We start from the raw sequence: 14,791 nt of genomic DNA on the forward strand, positions 1-14,791 counted from the left end.
CAGCTGCTTGACTTCCTCCTTTTTGTATTTTTATTTTAGAGATGGGGTCTTGCTGTGTCGTCCAGGCTGGAGTGGAGTGGCACGATCACAGCTCACTGCAGCCTCAAACTCCTGGGCTCAAGCGATCCTCCCATCTCAGCCTCCAAGTAGCTGGGACCACAGGAGCACACCACCATGTCCAGCTAATTTTTAAATTTGTTTGTAGAGATGAGGTCTGGCTATGTTGCCCAGGCTGGTCTCGAACTCCTAGACTCAAGTGATCCTCCCACCTCAGCCTCCCAAAGTGCTGGGATTACAGGTGTGAGCCACCGTGCCCGGCCATGGCTCCCTCCTGAAGGCTCCAGGCCTAGTGTCCCGCCCCCTTGTTCTGTGGCTCAGCCCCTGGGCAACTCCTGCTTGCCATGGCTTTGGCTGGCACTTCCATGGCCCCACTGCCCGGTAAGTCTTCGCAGGCCCGGCCCCCAGTAGCTGCGTGGTTTCTGCCTTCTTCCTGCACTCTGGTGGTCACAGGCCCTGCTGCGTGGGTACAGGGCAGGCAGCCAGGGCTGCAGTGTAAGCTCTGTGAGTGCAGGCGGCCCTGGGCACTGCAGCCTTGTTGCATGGACATGCTCCTTGCACCCTTGTTGACGAATGAGTGAAGGTGTGTGGGAGTGAATCCCAGAGGGTTCAGGCCATGGCATTGGGGGAGGACCCTCCTGGCTGCCTCCCAGTGGGCTTCAGGGGCTCAGATAGACCCTGACGAGCACCTCTGTCCTCTGCTCCTGGACAGGGGCTGCAGAGAGCTCTCAAGGGGCCTTGGGAGGCACAAGCAGGCCAGGGTCCCAGGGAGGGGAGGCAGGAGGCAGCAGGGCCGGACGGTGGGGTGCAGGGGTGAAAGGAACAGGACAGTCTGTTCTGGGGGTGCTGGCTGTGGGGGACAGGAGGCCAGGCCACAAAGCAGAATGGTGTGTGGGCCAGGAGGGGGTGGGAGCTTTTATCAAAAGGCTTTCAGAGACTTTTTATGTTTAATGATTGAAACAAAAGATATCCAAAGCCGCAGTTCCTAAGAACCGCTTGTTCTTATCCTGCTTGTACCTCTCCTAGGGCTTGACCCTGGCCTCCCGCCGGGCCTGGCAGCAGACAGCAGGGTCCCTGCTTTCCAAACTGGGTGAGGGAGAGCGTGGGTCCCCAGGAAGCAGGGAGGTGATGCAGCTGGCTTTAGGATGCCCATTCTGGAACCTTCTGGTGGAAGGAAACAGAGATCAGTACAGTGTGGTTCATGCACATACTCCAGACCCTCTCCCGGCTGTGCAGCTGTCTGATCTGGGCTCAGAGGCTGCCACTGCTCAGTGCCCCCTGGGTAATTTTGCAGGAGGCCAGGAGGGTTCCTGGCAGTTAGTGCTGCCCACACAGAGAAATTCAGAGCCATATAAATGGGTCTCCAGGGCCTGGAGGGACTGCACATCTTGGGCCTGAGGCGTGGTGTGGACCTGGGAGGATGGGTGGCCTACTGCTGGCTGCTCTTCTGGCTTTGGTCTCGGTGCCCAGGGCCCAGGCCGTGTGGTTGGGAAGACTGGACCCTAAGCAGGTACAGTCCTCCTGGGGGTGGAGAAAGCTGGTCCTCAGGGGCCGGCCCCTCCTTTAAGGTCACACAGCTTCTGGGTCCCCCAGGGCCAGCCCAGACCAGCATGGGCAGTGGGGAATGAGTTGGGCCAGCCCTTGGGGGGTTCCAAAGGCAGGAGCCTCAGGGCAGGAGGGGTGGATGCTGGAGGGTTGGAGGCTGGAGGGCTGGAGGATTGGAGGCTGGAGACTGGAGGTTGCCGGGCTGGAGAGCTGGAGGCTGGAGGGCTAGAGGCTGGAGGCTAGAGGGGTGGAAGGCTGGAGGGCTGGAGGCTAGAGGCTGCAAGGCTGGAAGGCTGGAAGCTGGAGGGCGGGAAGGTTGGAGGCTGGAGGCTGGAGGGCTGGATGGTTGGAGGGTGGAGGCTGGAGGCTGCAGGGCTGGAAGGCTGGAGGCTGGAGAGTTGGAGGCTAGAGGGCTGGAGAATTGGAGGGTGGAGACTGGAGGTTGCAAGGCTGGAGAGCTGGAGGCTGGAGGCTAGAGAGGTGGAAGGCTGGAAGGCTGCAGGCTAGAGGCTGCAAGGCTGGAAGACTGGAGGCTGGAGGGTGGGAGGGTTGGAGGCTGGAGGCTGGGGGGCTGGATGGTTGGATGGTGGAGGCTGGAGGCTGCAGGGCTGGAAGGCTGGAGGCTGGAGGGTTGGAGGCTGGAGGTTGAGGCTGGAGGCTAGAGAGGTGGAAGGCTGGGGGGCTGTAGAACTGGAGGCTGGAGGCTACAGGGCTGGAGGCTGGAAGGCTGGAGAACTGGAGTCTGGAGGGCTAGAGGTTGGAGGCTAGAGGGTGGAAGCCTGGAGGGTTGGAGGCTAGAGGCTGCAAGGCTGGAAGGCTGGAGGCTGGAGGGTTGGAGGCTGGAGGCTGAGGCTGGAGGCTAGAGAGGTGGAAGGCTGGGAGGCTGTAGAACTGGAGGCTGGAGACTGAAGGGCTGGAGAGCTGGAGGCTGGAGGGTAGAGGCTGGAGGCTAGAGGGGTGGAAGGCTGGAGGGCTGGAGGCTAGAGGCTGCAAGGCTGGAAGGCTGGAAGCTGGAGGGTGGCAGGGTTGGAGGCTGGAGGCTGGAGGGCTGGACGGTTGGAGGGTGGAGGCTGGAAGCTGCAGGGCTGGAAGGCTGGAGGCTGGATGGCTGGAGGCTGGAGGCTGGAGGGCTGGCGGCCCTCACAGGAGCGGCCTCAATGCAGCTTCTTGGGCCCTGGTACGTGCTTGCGGTGGCCTCCCGGGAAAAGAGCTTTGCAGTGGAGAAGGACATGAAGAACGTCGCGGGGGTGGTGGTGACCCTCACTCCAGAAAACAACCTGCGACTGCTGTCCTCTCAGCACGGGTGAGTAGGGGGGGGGGGGGTCCTGCCAGGCCTTCCCGCAGGCAGGCCTGTGGCCCAGGCACATCATATCCTTTGCATGTCTGCTCCCGGGCACCACGGCCTGGGGGTTCCCACGGCCCCCCTGCACTCCCCTCACTTTTCCCGCTGGGCTCTGCGCAGAGCCACCAGCCCTCTGCCCAGCTACTCACATCTGTGTCCCTGGGGCCTCCAGGTGGGACTCCCACCTTCAATACCGCGGCCGGGCACGGCTCTGACCACGCTCCTTGATGCATCCCTGTCCTGGGCCATCTGGCTGCAGGCTGGGGTCAGAGCTGGAGAAGCCGGTCCTCTCGGCAGGCTTTTCCGGGAATTCTGTTTAAAGGAGGGTAATGCATTCGGGCCTAAGAACCACTGGTTCTTTTATAATATAAATCACCAAACAATATGGTCGTGCAGGCTGTTGGCCAGACTGGCCTTGTGGCCTCAGGCCGATGCACCTGACCACATGCATGGCTGGTGGCAGTGTGCAGGGATGGGTGTCCAGCCTCCAATTCAACCTTCCAGCCTCCAACCCTCCAGCCCTCCAGCCTCCAACCCTCCAGCATCCACCCCTCCTGCCCTGGGGCTCCTGCCTTTGGGATCCCCCTAAGGGCTGGCCCAACTCATCCCTCACTGCCCATGCTGGTCTGGGCTGGCCCTGGGGGACCCAGAAGCTGTGTGGCCTTAAAGGAGGGGCCAGCCCCTGAGATCGTGCTATGCAGGGGACACCTACAGGGCAGCCAGGCTGTAGGGGTAGCCATGCTGGGGCAGGAGTCAGTGCCTGCCTCCCTTTGCAGAAGAGTGGCCTGCTGGGTGGCGTGGTGGGCGTCTACCCCCCGGCAAGCTGGTGGCAGAGCCCAGGCCTGAACCACTGAGCCAGACACAGGGCCCAAAGAGGAGAACCTGCCCTCCTACCCAGCGTGCCCTCCCCCTGCACCTGTGCCTGGAGGCTATGGGCAGGGGCCCTGCTGCACCCCCCAGGCCTGGCCTCAGGGTGAGCTGGGACCAAGGGGCTCCAGGCTGAGGTGGCAGCTCACACGTGGCTTTCCTGGTTCTTCTTGCTGTTTCTCCCGCGTGGACTTCAGCCTCAGCTTCCTCCGTTGGCAAATGCCACTGCACCTTTGCTGGGTTTTGCTTACTCGGGACTGACCACTTAGGGAGCGCCAGCCTCTTCCCCTGAGTTGCGGGCGAACCTCCCGTCTGTTGAGTCTCCTGTTGCGTCCTCAGCAGCATTCAGCGTTCCTGGTGGAGATCTGGCACTGAGCATCTCTCAGGAGGTGAATGGGAGTGTCCGCCCCTCTTAGGACTCCCACGCCGTCCACTCTCCGAGAGCAGGTTTCCAGGCATCGGGGCATCTGGCAGAAGATGGAAGCTCTGGCCTCACCGCCAGCTGGCCTGGCCTGGACTCGACTCCTGGGCTCCGTCTCCTCTCACCGGGCCCCGGGGTCTTGACCCTGAGTGGGTGATGGGCCCCTTCTTTTCCAGGCTGGAGGGGTGCAGCCAGAGTGTCATGGAGCTGTTGAAACGAAACTCCGGATGGGTGTTTGAGAATCCCTGTGAGTCTGACCACCATGGCCTCACCCAGGCCGTTCTTCCCTGCAGCATCCCCAGGCCCCCTGCGGCCAGGGACGGAGGGCTGACTCCACTCCCGAATGCCAGGAGGCTACAGGTTCTGGTCTTAGGATTGGTGCCCATCCCGAGGGTGAAGAGAGGCCCCTGGACAGAGGACTGGAACCTTGCTCCCAGCAGGCTCAGATGCCAGTGGAGTCCAGCCAAGGTCCCCATAGGTGCAGAGGGCAAGGGGCCTGTCCAGTGGCTGTCCATAGGGACAGGGCTGGGCCAGTGTGACCCAGCCACTCCTCGTTCACACCCGGGACAGGCTGGGGCAGTGCTTGTCTGTCTATCTGTCTGTCCATCAGTCTCTGAAAGCCCCTTGATGCTGGCACCAGGTGGGGTCGGGGTTGGGGGACAAAGCTTGGGGGCTCTGGGTGTGCTTTGAGAGGTCTCCTGTGGTTGGGGGCTCTCACTTGGATTGGACCCTCCATCCCTGTGGCCAGCACCAGCTCAGCAGCCCCTGGACAGATACAGCAGCTGCCCTCCTCCACGGCGGGGGGTTTTGTTTTCTAGCAATAGGCGTGCTGGAGCTCCGGGTGCTGGCCACCAACTTCAGAGACTATGCCATCATCTTCACTCAGCTGGAGTTTGGGGACGAGCCCTTCAACACTGTGGAGCTGTACAGTGAGTGTGCCGTGCGGGGGCCACGCGGGGAGCTGTGTGGTGGGTGGGCCACTCGGGGCCTCATGCAGGCCAAGTTCCCCCACCTTGAGGCTCGCTGCACTGGAGGTGGCCTTGGAAGGGCTGGGGCCAGCATCCCAGGGCAGGCGGTCTCCTCCCTGACCCTTCCCAGCCCCTCCCCGGCTCCTCCCTGGCCCCGCCCCAGCTCCTCCCTGGCCCCGCCCCAGCTCTCAGAGGTTGCATCCCCCTGCACTGCCCTGGTGCCCCCAGGTCGGACGGAGGCAGCCAGCCAGGAGGCCATGGGACTCTTCACCAAGTGGAGCAGGGGCCTGGGCTTCCTGTCACAGCAGCAGGCCCAGCTGCAGAAGGATCGTGAGTGTCCACCGGAGCAGCCACAGGGGAGGCTTGGGGCAAGTTCTGGTGCCCACAGGGCATGACGGGGTGGCACAGACCCTGGGGCTGCTTCTGGCTTCTGCCTGACTCAGTCACCCTCAGGGAGTCAGGCAGGCTAAGGGGGTCTTCACCTGCCCCTGCCCACAGTCAGGCCTGGGGGTTGGTCCCCACAGCAGACGAGTCCTGTGGGTGGAGCCCTGTGGGGCTCAGTCCTTTTCCACAGCCAGTCTTGCCTCCCCTTCTAGTCACCTGTGCTCACAAGATCCTCCCGGTAAGCCGCCATTCTAAGCCTCACCCTGGGCTCCCCTGGGAGTAGGGGTGGGGGAGGCCACCGTGAGCACAGTGGGCGGGAGGACCCTCTGCCCAAGCCCACGGGTTCGTGGCTCCACTGCCTCTAAGGTGACTGAGGGTGTGGAGGGCGCCTCCGTGGTGGGCTGGGTCCCCTCACACTTGTCTTGGTTTTCAGTGAGTGCTGCGTCCCCAGCAGGGACAGTGCCCGCAGGGTCCTGTGACCCGGCCAGCCAGGGTCCGCCCATTTCGCTCACCGGCTCCCAGGGCTCAGCTCCAGCTCAGAATAAAGCAATTCCACAGCAAACCAGGGATGCTCTTGACTGGGGGCCAGCTGGGGAATTGCAGGGAGGATGGCAGGGGTCGTCACCAAGGGCCGAGCCACAGAACCATAGAGCCAGCTGCAGAGAAGATGCGTGCCCAACCCAGTCCCTTGCTAGAGCCCCTCTGGGTCTTCGGACACCCAAATTCAGGCCCCAGCTTGGAGGTCGGGGGACACAGCCTGGGAAGAAGCCAGCAATGACGTCCACCAGGACCACAGCTGGGGTGCCACAGGCTCCACAGATTGCCTAGGACAAGAGCGCAGAGGCTGGTGGGGCTCAGAGGGGCCCCTGACCCCCCAGGCTCAGGCTTCTCTGGGCTGGGGTTGTGGCTCTTGCCTGGGCAGGAACGGGGACCCCAGATGCCCGAGCCTGCAGGTTCTCCTGTGTTCTGATGGGCGTGGGGGGCTGCCTGCCGTCCTGGGAGAAGCACAGGCCGTGGAGGCCTCAGGGCTGGATGCGGGGCTGGGGACTGTGCGAGGCTCATGCTGGGGTGAGGTGAGGCGCACACAGATGCCTTGACCTGCAAGGCTGGGCATGCACACGCGTGCACATGTGAGCACGTACCCACACATGCACACACACTCATGGGCCCAGGCACACAGCCCTGGCCCACCCTTTGGTGCCTGCTCAGGTACTGTGGTGCCAGGCCCTCAAGAAGGTGGCGGGGGCAGTGTGTGTGGCTGCCGCACGGTGCTCCCCACGTCCACATGTGCCCCAGAAGGGCTACGACCAGCCCTTTGCCTGTCACCTGGGAGGCCTGGGATGAGGGCCAGGGCTTAATGAGTCTCAGGCGCACACACAGTGACTGCAGGCCAGGCACTGAGGGCAGGAGGGTCCTGGGGCCTCAGAGCGGCCTCTGTCTGTCGGGGCAGCCCAGGCCAGTGGTGACCACGGGGCGGGGCTGTGCCGGCTGCGTCTGAGTGTCTGGGGGTGGTCCCTGGGCGGGGAGAGGGTAGCAGAGCCCAAGGCCACACCTGCTGCCTACCACCCCTCCTGACCCAGACTGGTGGCTCCGGGGAGGTTTAAACACTGGCCTTGGCGGCTGAGGGAGGAGGATGAGGATGAGGCAGGGGCTGCTGGTGCTGGTGCTGGTGCTGGCTGCAGGGTCCCAGGTGCAGGACTGGTACCCCAGGGAGTCCCACACCCTCAACTGGAGCAAGGTGAGCCATGTGCCACTGGTCCCTGAGCCGGGCACCGGCCCTGGAGCTGGAGCCGGCTCCTGCACAGTCTCCCGGCAGCCGCCCAGGAGCAGGGCTACCAGGAGTTCCAGGCACAGGCGATGCCCACCTGGCTTCTCCCACTGCAGCCTCCAGCACAGGGGCCCCGCAAGCTGCAGGGCAGAAGCAGGGAGGCTCGAGGCGTTCAGGGGAGTTGGGGGGGTCAGGGAGGGTCAGGGTGGAGGGGCCCAGAGAGCTGTGGCCGAGGAGGTTGGAAGACACCCAGAGGGCAGAATGAGTGTGGAGCAAGCGGGGCATGTTCTGTAGCGGGAGGGCCCAGGAACCTGCAGAGTGAGCCGCGGGAGCAGCACTCATGGGCATGGCGGTGCCCAGGGCACTAGGGTTGGCAGCAGGCAGAGTTGGGAGCCGAGGGCCGGCGGGAAGGGAAGTGGCCGAGCAGTACCCATCCCCTAGGAGGCCACGTGGAAAGGAGCCGGGGCCTCTGAGGTAGGGAGGCCTTCTACTTGCTGGTGCCACAGCCCAGCCCTGTGCTGCCTGGGGTCCCTGACCTTCCGGGCACCTGGTTCTCTGCGGCCCTGCTCCAGTGGCCAGGGCTTGAGTGGCCGGGACCGAGGCAGCACCCGGGTGGGGCTGGAGCTCCGGTTCACAGAAGGGTCACTTGTCTCCTGGGTTCTCTAGCTGGGAACCTCGGGGGTGGGGACAGCCCCTGGGTGGCAGCTCCTGTCCCCGCCCACACACCTGCTGCGCAGTTTTCAGGGTTCTGGTACATTCTGGCCACGGCCACAGACGCCCAGGGATTCTTGCCGGCCAGGGACAAGAGGAAGCTGGGGGCGTCCGTGATAAAAGTGAACAAAGTAGGCCAGCTCCGCGTGCTCCTTGCCTTCAGCCGGTGAGTGGGCAGCGCCCCCCAGGCAAGGGTCTCCCCTTCCAGGAGGAGGAAGCTGCCTGGGGGCTGGAAAGGAGTGTGGGAGGAACCTGTCTGTCTGGAAGTTCCACAAGGACCGTCCCCCAACTTCCTCCCCCTAAACTCAGAGGAAGCCGCTTGCAGCCCCTGGGCCCCACGCGACTGGGTGTTGGGAGTTTCTCCCGTGCCGTGGGACAGGCCCCGGTCCGAACTGGAAAATCCTCATACCACAGAGCCTCAATTTGACACGAGTTGGATAGTGAAGCAAAAACCTGGGGACCTGGTGCCCCAACCTTTCCAGGTCTCACGGCAGCAGGGGCGGGACCGAGTTGTGTTGGTGGGACTCGGTGGCCGGCAGGGGGGAGGAGGGGTTCCCTGGTCTGCAGCCTGAGCCCCTGCCTTGCCCCAGGTTGAAGGGGTGCCAGTCCCAGGAGGTGATCCTGAGGAAAGACGGGAAGAAGCCGGTGTTCAGGAACACCTGTGCGTACGCGGTGGGCCTGAGGGAAGGACGGGAGGGCGGTGTGCTCGGGCTCTGAGCCCCTGAGGAGCTGCGTGAGACGCCTCTGTCCCCTCTGTGCCTTGAGCAGGCCTGGCCAGGGAGGGGAGGCCCCAGGAGGGCACTCAGTCTTTTCTGGACACCTGCACCCGGCTGGGAGCTCCGAGGCCTCAGACACCAGGGGTCAGGGCTCTGGGTGGGCACAGCCACACCATCCGGGAACCAGCGGGCATCTCTGGGCGTCTCTTTCAGTGAAAGGGGTGAAGGCCTTCCACGTGCTGTCCACTGACTACAGCTACGGTCTGGTCTACCTCCGCCTGGGGCGCGCAGCCCAAAACTACAAGAACCTGCTGCTCTTCCGTGAGCGGGCACAGTGGATGGCAAAGGATGGTGGAGGGGGTACATAGAGGGGTGCTGGGCACACGGGGCTGGGCAGGACCCAGGGGTGAGGTGGGCAGAGAGAGTGGGGGTTGGGGCGGTGGTTAGGGCAGGGGCAGTGGAAGCCGAGACCACAGCAGGCAGGTCCTGGTGGTCGCTGCAGCAAGGGGGACGTCAGGAAGAGGCTGCAGAGCAGGGTGGGCCATCCAGGTGGCGTGGAGGCCACAAGGATGGTGGCAGGTGCAGGTGCAATGTTCTGGGTGAGGGATGGAATAGGGATGAGGAGGTGCCAGAGGGGTCCCAGGTAGGAGTCTGCCTGGGATGGAGGGGTGTGGAAGTGACCCAGTGTGGGTTAAGGGCCACAAACCCAATTCTAGGCACCAACCACTTGGGGTACAGGGAAAAGAGTGGCCCTCCTGGTTGGAAGGGGTTGTGGGGAGGTGGGGTCCTGGGGTCTCAGTCGAGGCGGGGCACACTCAGGGTGCAGCAAGCCGGGGCACAGCTGAGGGGATGGCCGGTGGGGATTCTGCAAGCAGAGACGGCTCCCCAGGCGACAGCGTGGTGACCCCGGCTTCCCGAGCCTGGCTGCCTCGTAAGTGGGGAGGGACCCAGTGGCCGCTGTCCTTCCGGGGCCGATCCCTGCTTCACACCTAAGCTCTGAGGACATTTCAGCAGCTCCCAGGGTGGGGATGGGGGCCAGGGTGCAGATGCTAAAATGGCCAGAGCTGGAGCCTCTGATGTGATCCTGATCTCAACTTCAGATAGACAGAACGTTTCGAGCTTCCAGAGTCTGAAGGAATTCATGGACGCGTGTGAAATTCTGGGGCTCTCCAAGGCCGCCGTCATCCTCCCGAAAGACGGTAAACTGTGCCCCCAGCCGTTTGCCCTCCTGGCCCCACTTGCCTGTCCCACCCAACAGGGAGCTGATTCATTGAGGGAAGGAGAAACGAAAGAACCCATTTGAAAGGTGCCAATTTTTTTTTTTTTTTTTGAGATGGAGTCTCGCTCTGTCGCCCAGGCTGGAGTGCAGTGGCCGGATCTCAGTTCACTGCAAGCTCCACCTCCTGGGTTCATGCCATTCTCCTGCGTAGCCTCCCGAGTAGCTGGGACTACAGGCACCTGCCACCATGCCCGGCTAGTTTTTTGTATTTTTTTAGTGGAGATGGGGTTTCACCGTGTTAGCCAGGATGGTCTCAATCTCCTGACCTCGTGATCCACCCGTCTCGGCCTCCCAAAGTGCTGGGATTACAGACTTGAGCCACCGCGCCTGGCCAAAAGGTGCCATTTTAAAGATCCGCCCAAATGTGCCTCCTGCCCTGCCTCCTGCCACCCCTGAGAATCGGGGTTTGGCCTGGCAGGCCTTGCACCGACAGCGAGAGGTGCCCAGAGCAGATGCTGCATCTGACCAGGCAGTGCCACAGCTGTGGCTACAGGATCGGGGGCTGCATGGCTGTGTTCTCGTGGTGCCCAAGACGAGCACGCATGGAACCAGGGGGTGGCCGGGGCAGACGTGTTCACGGCTTGTGTTTCTCCTCGGAGCAGCCAGCCCACTCATGGTCGTTTTCCTCTCCCATAGCTTCCTGTGCACACACCATCCTGCCATGAAAGCCAGCGTCCTCTGTTCTTTCCTTTTGAAGTGTGGTCCTCCCATACCCAGGGAGCATTGTTCCAGATGTCAGGTGGAGACCACGGCTTGTTGAGAGGTGTTTGGTGGCTCTAGGTCGTTGACAGTGTGAAACTCAAGTGTTTCAAGGGATCCTTTATGATCACAGAAAGAATGAGGAAGAAGGGTACAGGCTGACCGGGTGGCGAGATGTCAGCCAGGCCCCTTCCACAGTGTCCTCTGGAGCACACTGCAGGCTGCTGCTGTTCCCTGTCTTCCGTGAAATAGACCACAGGCTGGCCCAACGCAGTTCTCGCCTTGTGCCTTCCCTCTGCCCTCCATGCCGCCGCCACCCTCTGTGTTCCTTGGCATCCTGCACTTTCTCAGGAAGCCGTTTGCATATCCGCCCAACATGGAGGAGCCCCCAGGACATGCCAGGCGGCGTGCTGCCCCTGTGGCTGCGTTAGGGAGCAGAATCGTCGAATGCAGTCCCAGAGTTAATGGCCGATCAGGAGAAGCCAACCTCAGCTGCGTGATCACCCGGATACTCGAGTATAGACCCTAGATCACCCGGATACTCGAGTATAGACCCTAGATCACCCGGATACTCGAGTATAGACCCTAGATCATCTGGATACTCGAGTATAGACCCTAGATCATCCGGATACTCGAGTATAGACCCTAGAAGTCTATCTAGGGGCAGCCAGGGCCCAACAACAGCAGGTCTGACTCATTCCATCCAGGGCAGCATCAGGGAGAGCTTCCTGGGGGACGTGGCATTTGGGTTGACCAGGGAAGGGTGGTGGGTATTAAGTCAGTTCGGGTGGGGCTGGAGGAGCAGGGGTGCATCCCCAGAACAGGATGTGACTTCTGAAAAGACATCAGAGTAGAGAAAATGGCTTTTCAAGGAGATTGGGCATGCCAGTATGAGCACGGCAGTGGGGAGAGCCACGCAGAGGAGCAGGAGGGGCCCACCAGACCATGGCACCTTAAAGGCCGCAGTGAAGGGCTTGGGTCTCATTCAAGGGGTGATTGTAGCAGGACGAGCCGCAGACAAAACTCTTCAGACACCGGATTAAAGAAGGAAGAGGTTTTTTATTCGGCCGGGAGCATCGGCAGACTCGCGTCTTAAGAGCCGAGCTCCCGGAGAAAGAAATTCCTAGCCCTTTTAAGGGCTTACAACTCTAAGGGGTCCACGTGAAAAGGTCATAATATAGATCAAGTAAGCGTGAGGAATGTGACTGGGGGATACATACATCAGATAACAGAACAAGAAGTTTTACAGTGCTTTCTCCTACAATGTCTGGAATTTACAGATAACACCAGTAGTTTTGGTCAGGGGTTAATATTATTATTATCATTTTTTTTTTTTTATTTTTTTTTGAGACGGAGTCTCGCTCTGTCACCCAGGCTGGAGTGCAGTGGCCGGATCTCAGCTCACTGCAAGCTCTGCCTCCTGCGTTTACGCCATTCTCCTGTCTCAGCCTCCCGAGTAGCTGGGACTACAGGCGCCCGCCACCTCGCCCGGCTAGTTTTTTGTATTTTTAGTAGAGACGGGGTTTCACCGTGTTAGCCAGGATGGTCTCGATCTCCTGACTTCATGATCCGCCCATCTTGGCCTTCCAAAGTGCTGGGATTGCAGGCTTGAGCCACCGCGCCCGGCCTATTATTATTTTAACCACTGGGGCCAGGTGGTGGCGCCAAAGTCATCCGGCTATTTATCTTCCTTCTGTTTCTTTCCAACTTTTTGCTTTCTCCCTTTTCTCCTGTCTTATAAACTAGGGAAAAGGGGAGGTGGGGGAGAAGCTGGGAAGACAACAGGGGAAGTGGTGGTCTCATTCCATGTGATGACGGGAGGTTGTCTGAGACGAACCCCCAAGCTGAATGAATGGACCTTCTTCTGGCCAAGGGGATTCCAAAGAAACCCTGAACCCCTGAACCCGAGTCCTCAGCCATGACGGGGTGAGAGGTCAGACCCCTCAGAGAGTGGTTCTGTGCAGTCCATGGAGAATTCACTCAGCTGCACGTGTACACGCTTCTCCTTTCATGAATATTCATGACTCCTCCTGAAGCTTGTTGAACATCTGTATTTGGCCATCTCCTTCAGCACAAATTCCTCTTCCCTCTGCCTCTCCCTCCAAGTGTCTGTTCCAGGCTTCTGGCCCGAGGCTACGCTTCCCAGCCTGTCAGAAGGGCTGCCTTGCTGGCTGCAATCCCTTATGAGAAATAAAGCTCTCCTGTGTGCAGAAAAGTAGTTAGGAGCCCAAGCAACATGGTGAGACCTCATCTCTACAAAAAATACAAAAATTACCTGAGCGTGGTGGTGGGCGCCTGTAGTCCCAGCTACTCGGGAGGGTGAGGTGGGAAGATTGCTTGAGCCTGGGAGGATCACGCCACTGCACTCCAGCCTGGGCAACAGAGTGAGACCTTGTCTCAAAAAATATATACATAGGCCAGGACAGTGGCTTACACTTGTAATCCCAGCACTTTGGGAGGCTGAAGCAGGTGGATCACGAGGTCAAGAGAGCAAGACCATCCTGGGCAACATGGTGAAACCCTTTCTCTATTAAAAATACTAAAAAATCGGCCGGGCGCGGTGGCTCAAGCCTGTAATCCCAGCACTTTGGGAGGCCGAGACGGGCGGATCATGAGGTCAGGAGATTGAGACCATCCTGGCTAACACGGTGAAACCCCATCTCTACTAAAAAATACAAAAAACTAGCCAGGCGAGGTGGCGGGCACCTGTGGTCCCAGCTGCTCGGGAGGCTGAGGCAGGAGAATGGCGTAAACCCGGGAGGCGGAGCTTGCAGTGAGCTGAGATCCGGTCACTACACTCCAGCCTGGGCGACAGAGCGGGACTCCGTCTCAAAAAAAAAAAAAAAAAAAAAAAACTAAAAAATTAGCCAGGCGTGGTGGCACACGCCTGTAATCCCACCTATTCAGGAGGCTGAGGCAGGAAAATTGCCTGAACCCAGGAGGCAGAGGTTGCAGTGAGCTAAGATCACACCACTGTACTCCAGCCTGGGTTACAGAGCAGACACGGTCTCAATAAACATTAAAGAGTGGCAGAGATGTGACCATCTCTTCCAGAATCCCAGGCCAAGGCACAGTCATGGAGAGGTAAGCCCAGGCCCCCAGCCCCCCTCCGATATCTCTGCTCCCTCATGCCAGCGAGCTGCAGAGGCAGGACGTGAGCTAAGTGGGAGCCCCAAACTGCCGTCCAGCCTCGAGAACCCCGAGTGTGGGCCTCTGAACAGCCCATTCACCAGGGTGAGGGCAATTGCTCTGTCCCAGGGCCTCCGGCTCTGCTCCCTCCCTTCCCTGGGCACAGGGAAGCTGCCATTGCCACAACTCAATCCTGTCAGTGGGGAGGAGAAGAAGGAAGAAGGGAAGGAGCCGGGAGAATGGGGAGAGGGGCCACTTGGGGTCCCACGGGCAGGGAGAGAGGGACAGCAGGCAAGGTTAGACGCGCACACACCACCCGCACCAGTGCACCTCCCTCCACGGCGTGCCAGCTGGTGGGTCAGAGTTGCTTGAGGTTCTGTGGGTGCCAGCCGCCACCCTCTGCAGAGCCAGTGCGGTCTATGACGCCCTCTCATCACACACAGCCCTGTGGGTTAGGTCCACTCCATGGCCCTGGAGTGAGCCTCAGAGACACCATAGCCTCAGCTGCTTCCTGAACACCAGCATTTCCCTGACCCCCATTTCAGAGGCGGCAGCACGGCCAGGGTTCTCTCTGGAGGAAAATGAGAACAAGTATCCAGAGGAGGCTGGATGTGGTGGCTCACGCCTGTAATCCCAGCACTTTGGGAGGAAGGCACAGGTAGGTGGATCACCTGAGGTCAGGAATTCGAGACCAGCCTGGCCAACATAGTGAAACCTCCTCTTTACTAAAAATACAAAAATTAGCCAGGTGTGGTGGTGCGTGCCTGTAATCCCAGCTACTTGGGAGCCTGAGGCAGGAGAATCCCTTGAACCGGGGAGATGGAGGCTATAGTGAGCCAAGATCGCGTGATACTACACTCCAGCCTGGGTGACAGAGCAAGACTCAGCCTCAAAAAAAAAAAAAA

General features: G+C 60.6%; 2 protein-coding genes across 5 annotated transcripts; both read left to right on the plus strand.

Annotated features, from left to right (window-relative positions):
• Positions 1-1,438: 1,438 nt before the first annotated feature.
• Positions 1,439-6,146, plus strand: LCN6 (lipocalin 6). 2 transcript variants are annotated; one of them, XM_010372711.2, is made up of 7 exons: positions 1,439-1,567; positions 2,766-2,905; positions 4,409-4,479; positions 5,051-5,161; positions 5,429-5,530; positions 5,797-5,822; positions 6,018-6,141. In XM_010372711.2, exons 1-7 carry the CDS (start codon positions 1,478-1,480, stop codon positions 6,018-6,020), a joined length of 543 nt encoding a protein of 180 aa, XP_010371013.1. In that variant the 5' UTR covers positions 1,439-1,477; the 3' UTR covers positions 6,021-6,141. The 2 variants fall into 2 exon arrangements, with proteins under 2 accessions (XP_010371013.1, XP_030775782.1); XM_030919922.1 differs by having other exon boundaries at positions 1,478-1,567; positions 5,429-6,146.
• A 1,021-nt stretch (positions 6,147-7,167) lies between these two features.
• LCN10 (lipocalin 10) lies at positions 7,168-10,845 on the plus strand. Of its 3 annotated transcripts, XM_010372708.2 has the most exons (6): positions 7,168-7,322; positions 8,090-8,229; positions 8,654-8,763; positions 8,993-9,100; positions 9,880-9,978; positions 10,695-10,845. In XM_010372708.2, exons 1-6 carry the CDS (start codon positions 7,218-7,220, stop codon positions 10,721-10,723), a joined length of 591 nt encoding a protein of 196 aa, XP_010371010.1. In that variant the 5' UTR covers positions 7,168-7,217; the 3' UTR covers positions 10,724-10,845. The 3 variants fall into 3 exon arrangements, with proteins under 3 accessions (XP_010371010.1, XP_010371012.1, XP_010371011.1); XM_010372710.2 differs by lacking the exon at positions 8,993-9,100; XM_010372709.2 differs by lacking the exon at positions 8,654-8,763 and having other exon boundaries at positions 7,224-7,322; positions 8,922-9,100.
• Positions 10,846-14,791: the final 3,946 nt, after the last annotated feature.

This window comes from Rhinopithecus roxellana, chromosome 16 (genome assembly GCF_007565055.1).
Source record: "Rhinopithecus roxellana isolate Shanxi Qingling chromosome 16, ASM756505v1, whole genome shotgun sequence".
NCBI classification, from domain to species: domain Eukaryota; kingdom Metazoa; phylum Chordata; class Mammalia; order Primates; family Cercopithecidae; genus Rhinopithecus; species Rhinopithecus roxellana.

Excerpts from the sequence above, each read along its gene's own strand:
- LCN6 (XM_030919922.1), top strand. The coding sequence starts at position 1,478 with ATGGGTGGCCTACTGCTGGCTGCTCTTCTGGCTTTGGTCTCGGTGCCC. Across the intron at positions 2,906-4,408 it reads CTGCTGTCCTCTCAGCACGG|GCTGGAGGGGTGCAGCCAGA; the intron begins GTGAGTAGGGGG and ends CTTCTTTTCCAG. Across the intron at positions 5,162-5,428 it reads CAACACTGTGGAGCTGTACA|GTCGGACGGAGGCAGCCAGC; the intron begins GTGAGTGTGCCG and ends TGGTGCCCCCAG.
- LCN10 (XM_010372708.2), top strand. The coding sequence starts at position 7,218 with ATGAGGATGAGGCAGGGGCTGCTGGTGCTGGTGCTGGTGCTGGCTGCA. Across the intron at positions 7,323-8,089 it reads ACACCCTCAACTGGAGCAAG|TTTTCAGGGTTCTGGTACAT; the intron begins GTGAGCCATGTG and ends CCTGCTGCGCAG. Across the intron at positions 8,230-8,653 it reads GTGCTCCTTGCCTTCAGCCG|GTTGAAGGGGTGCCAGTCCC; the intron begins GTGAGTGGGCAG and ends GCCTTGCCCCAG.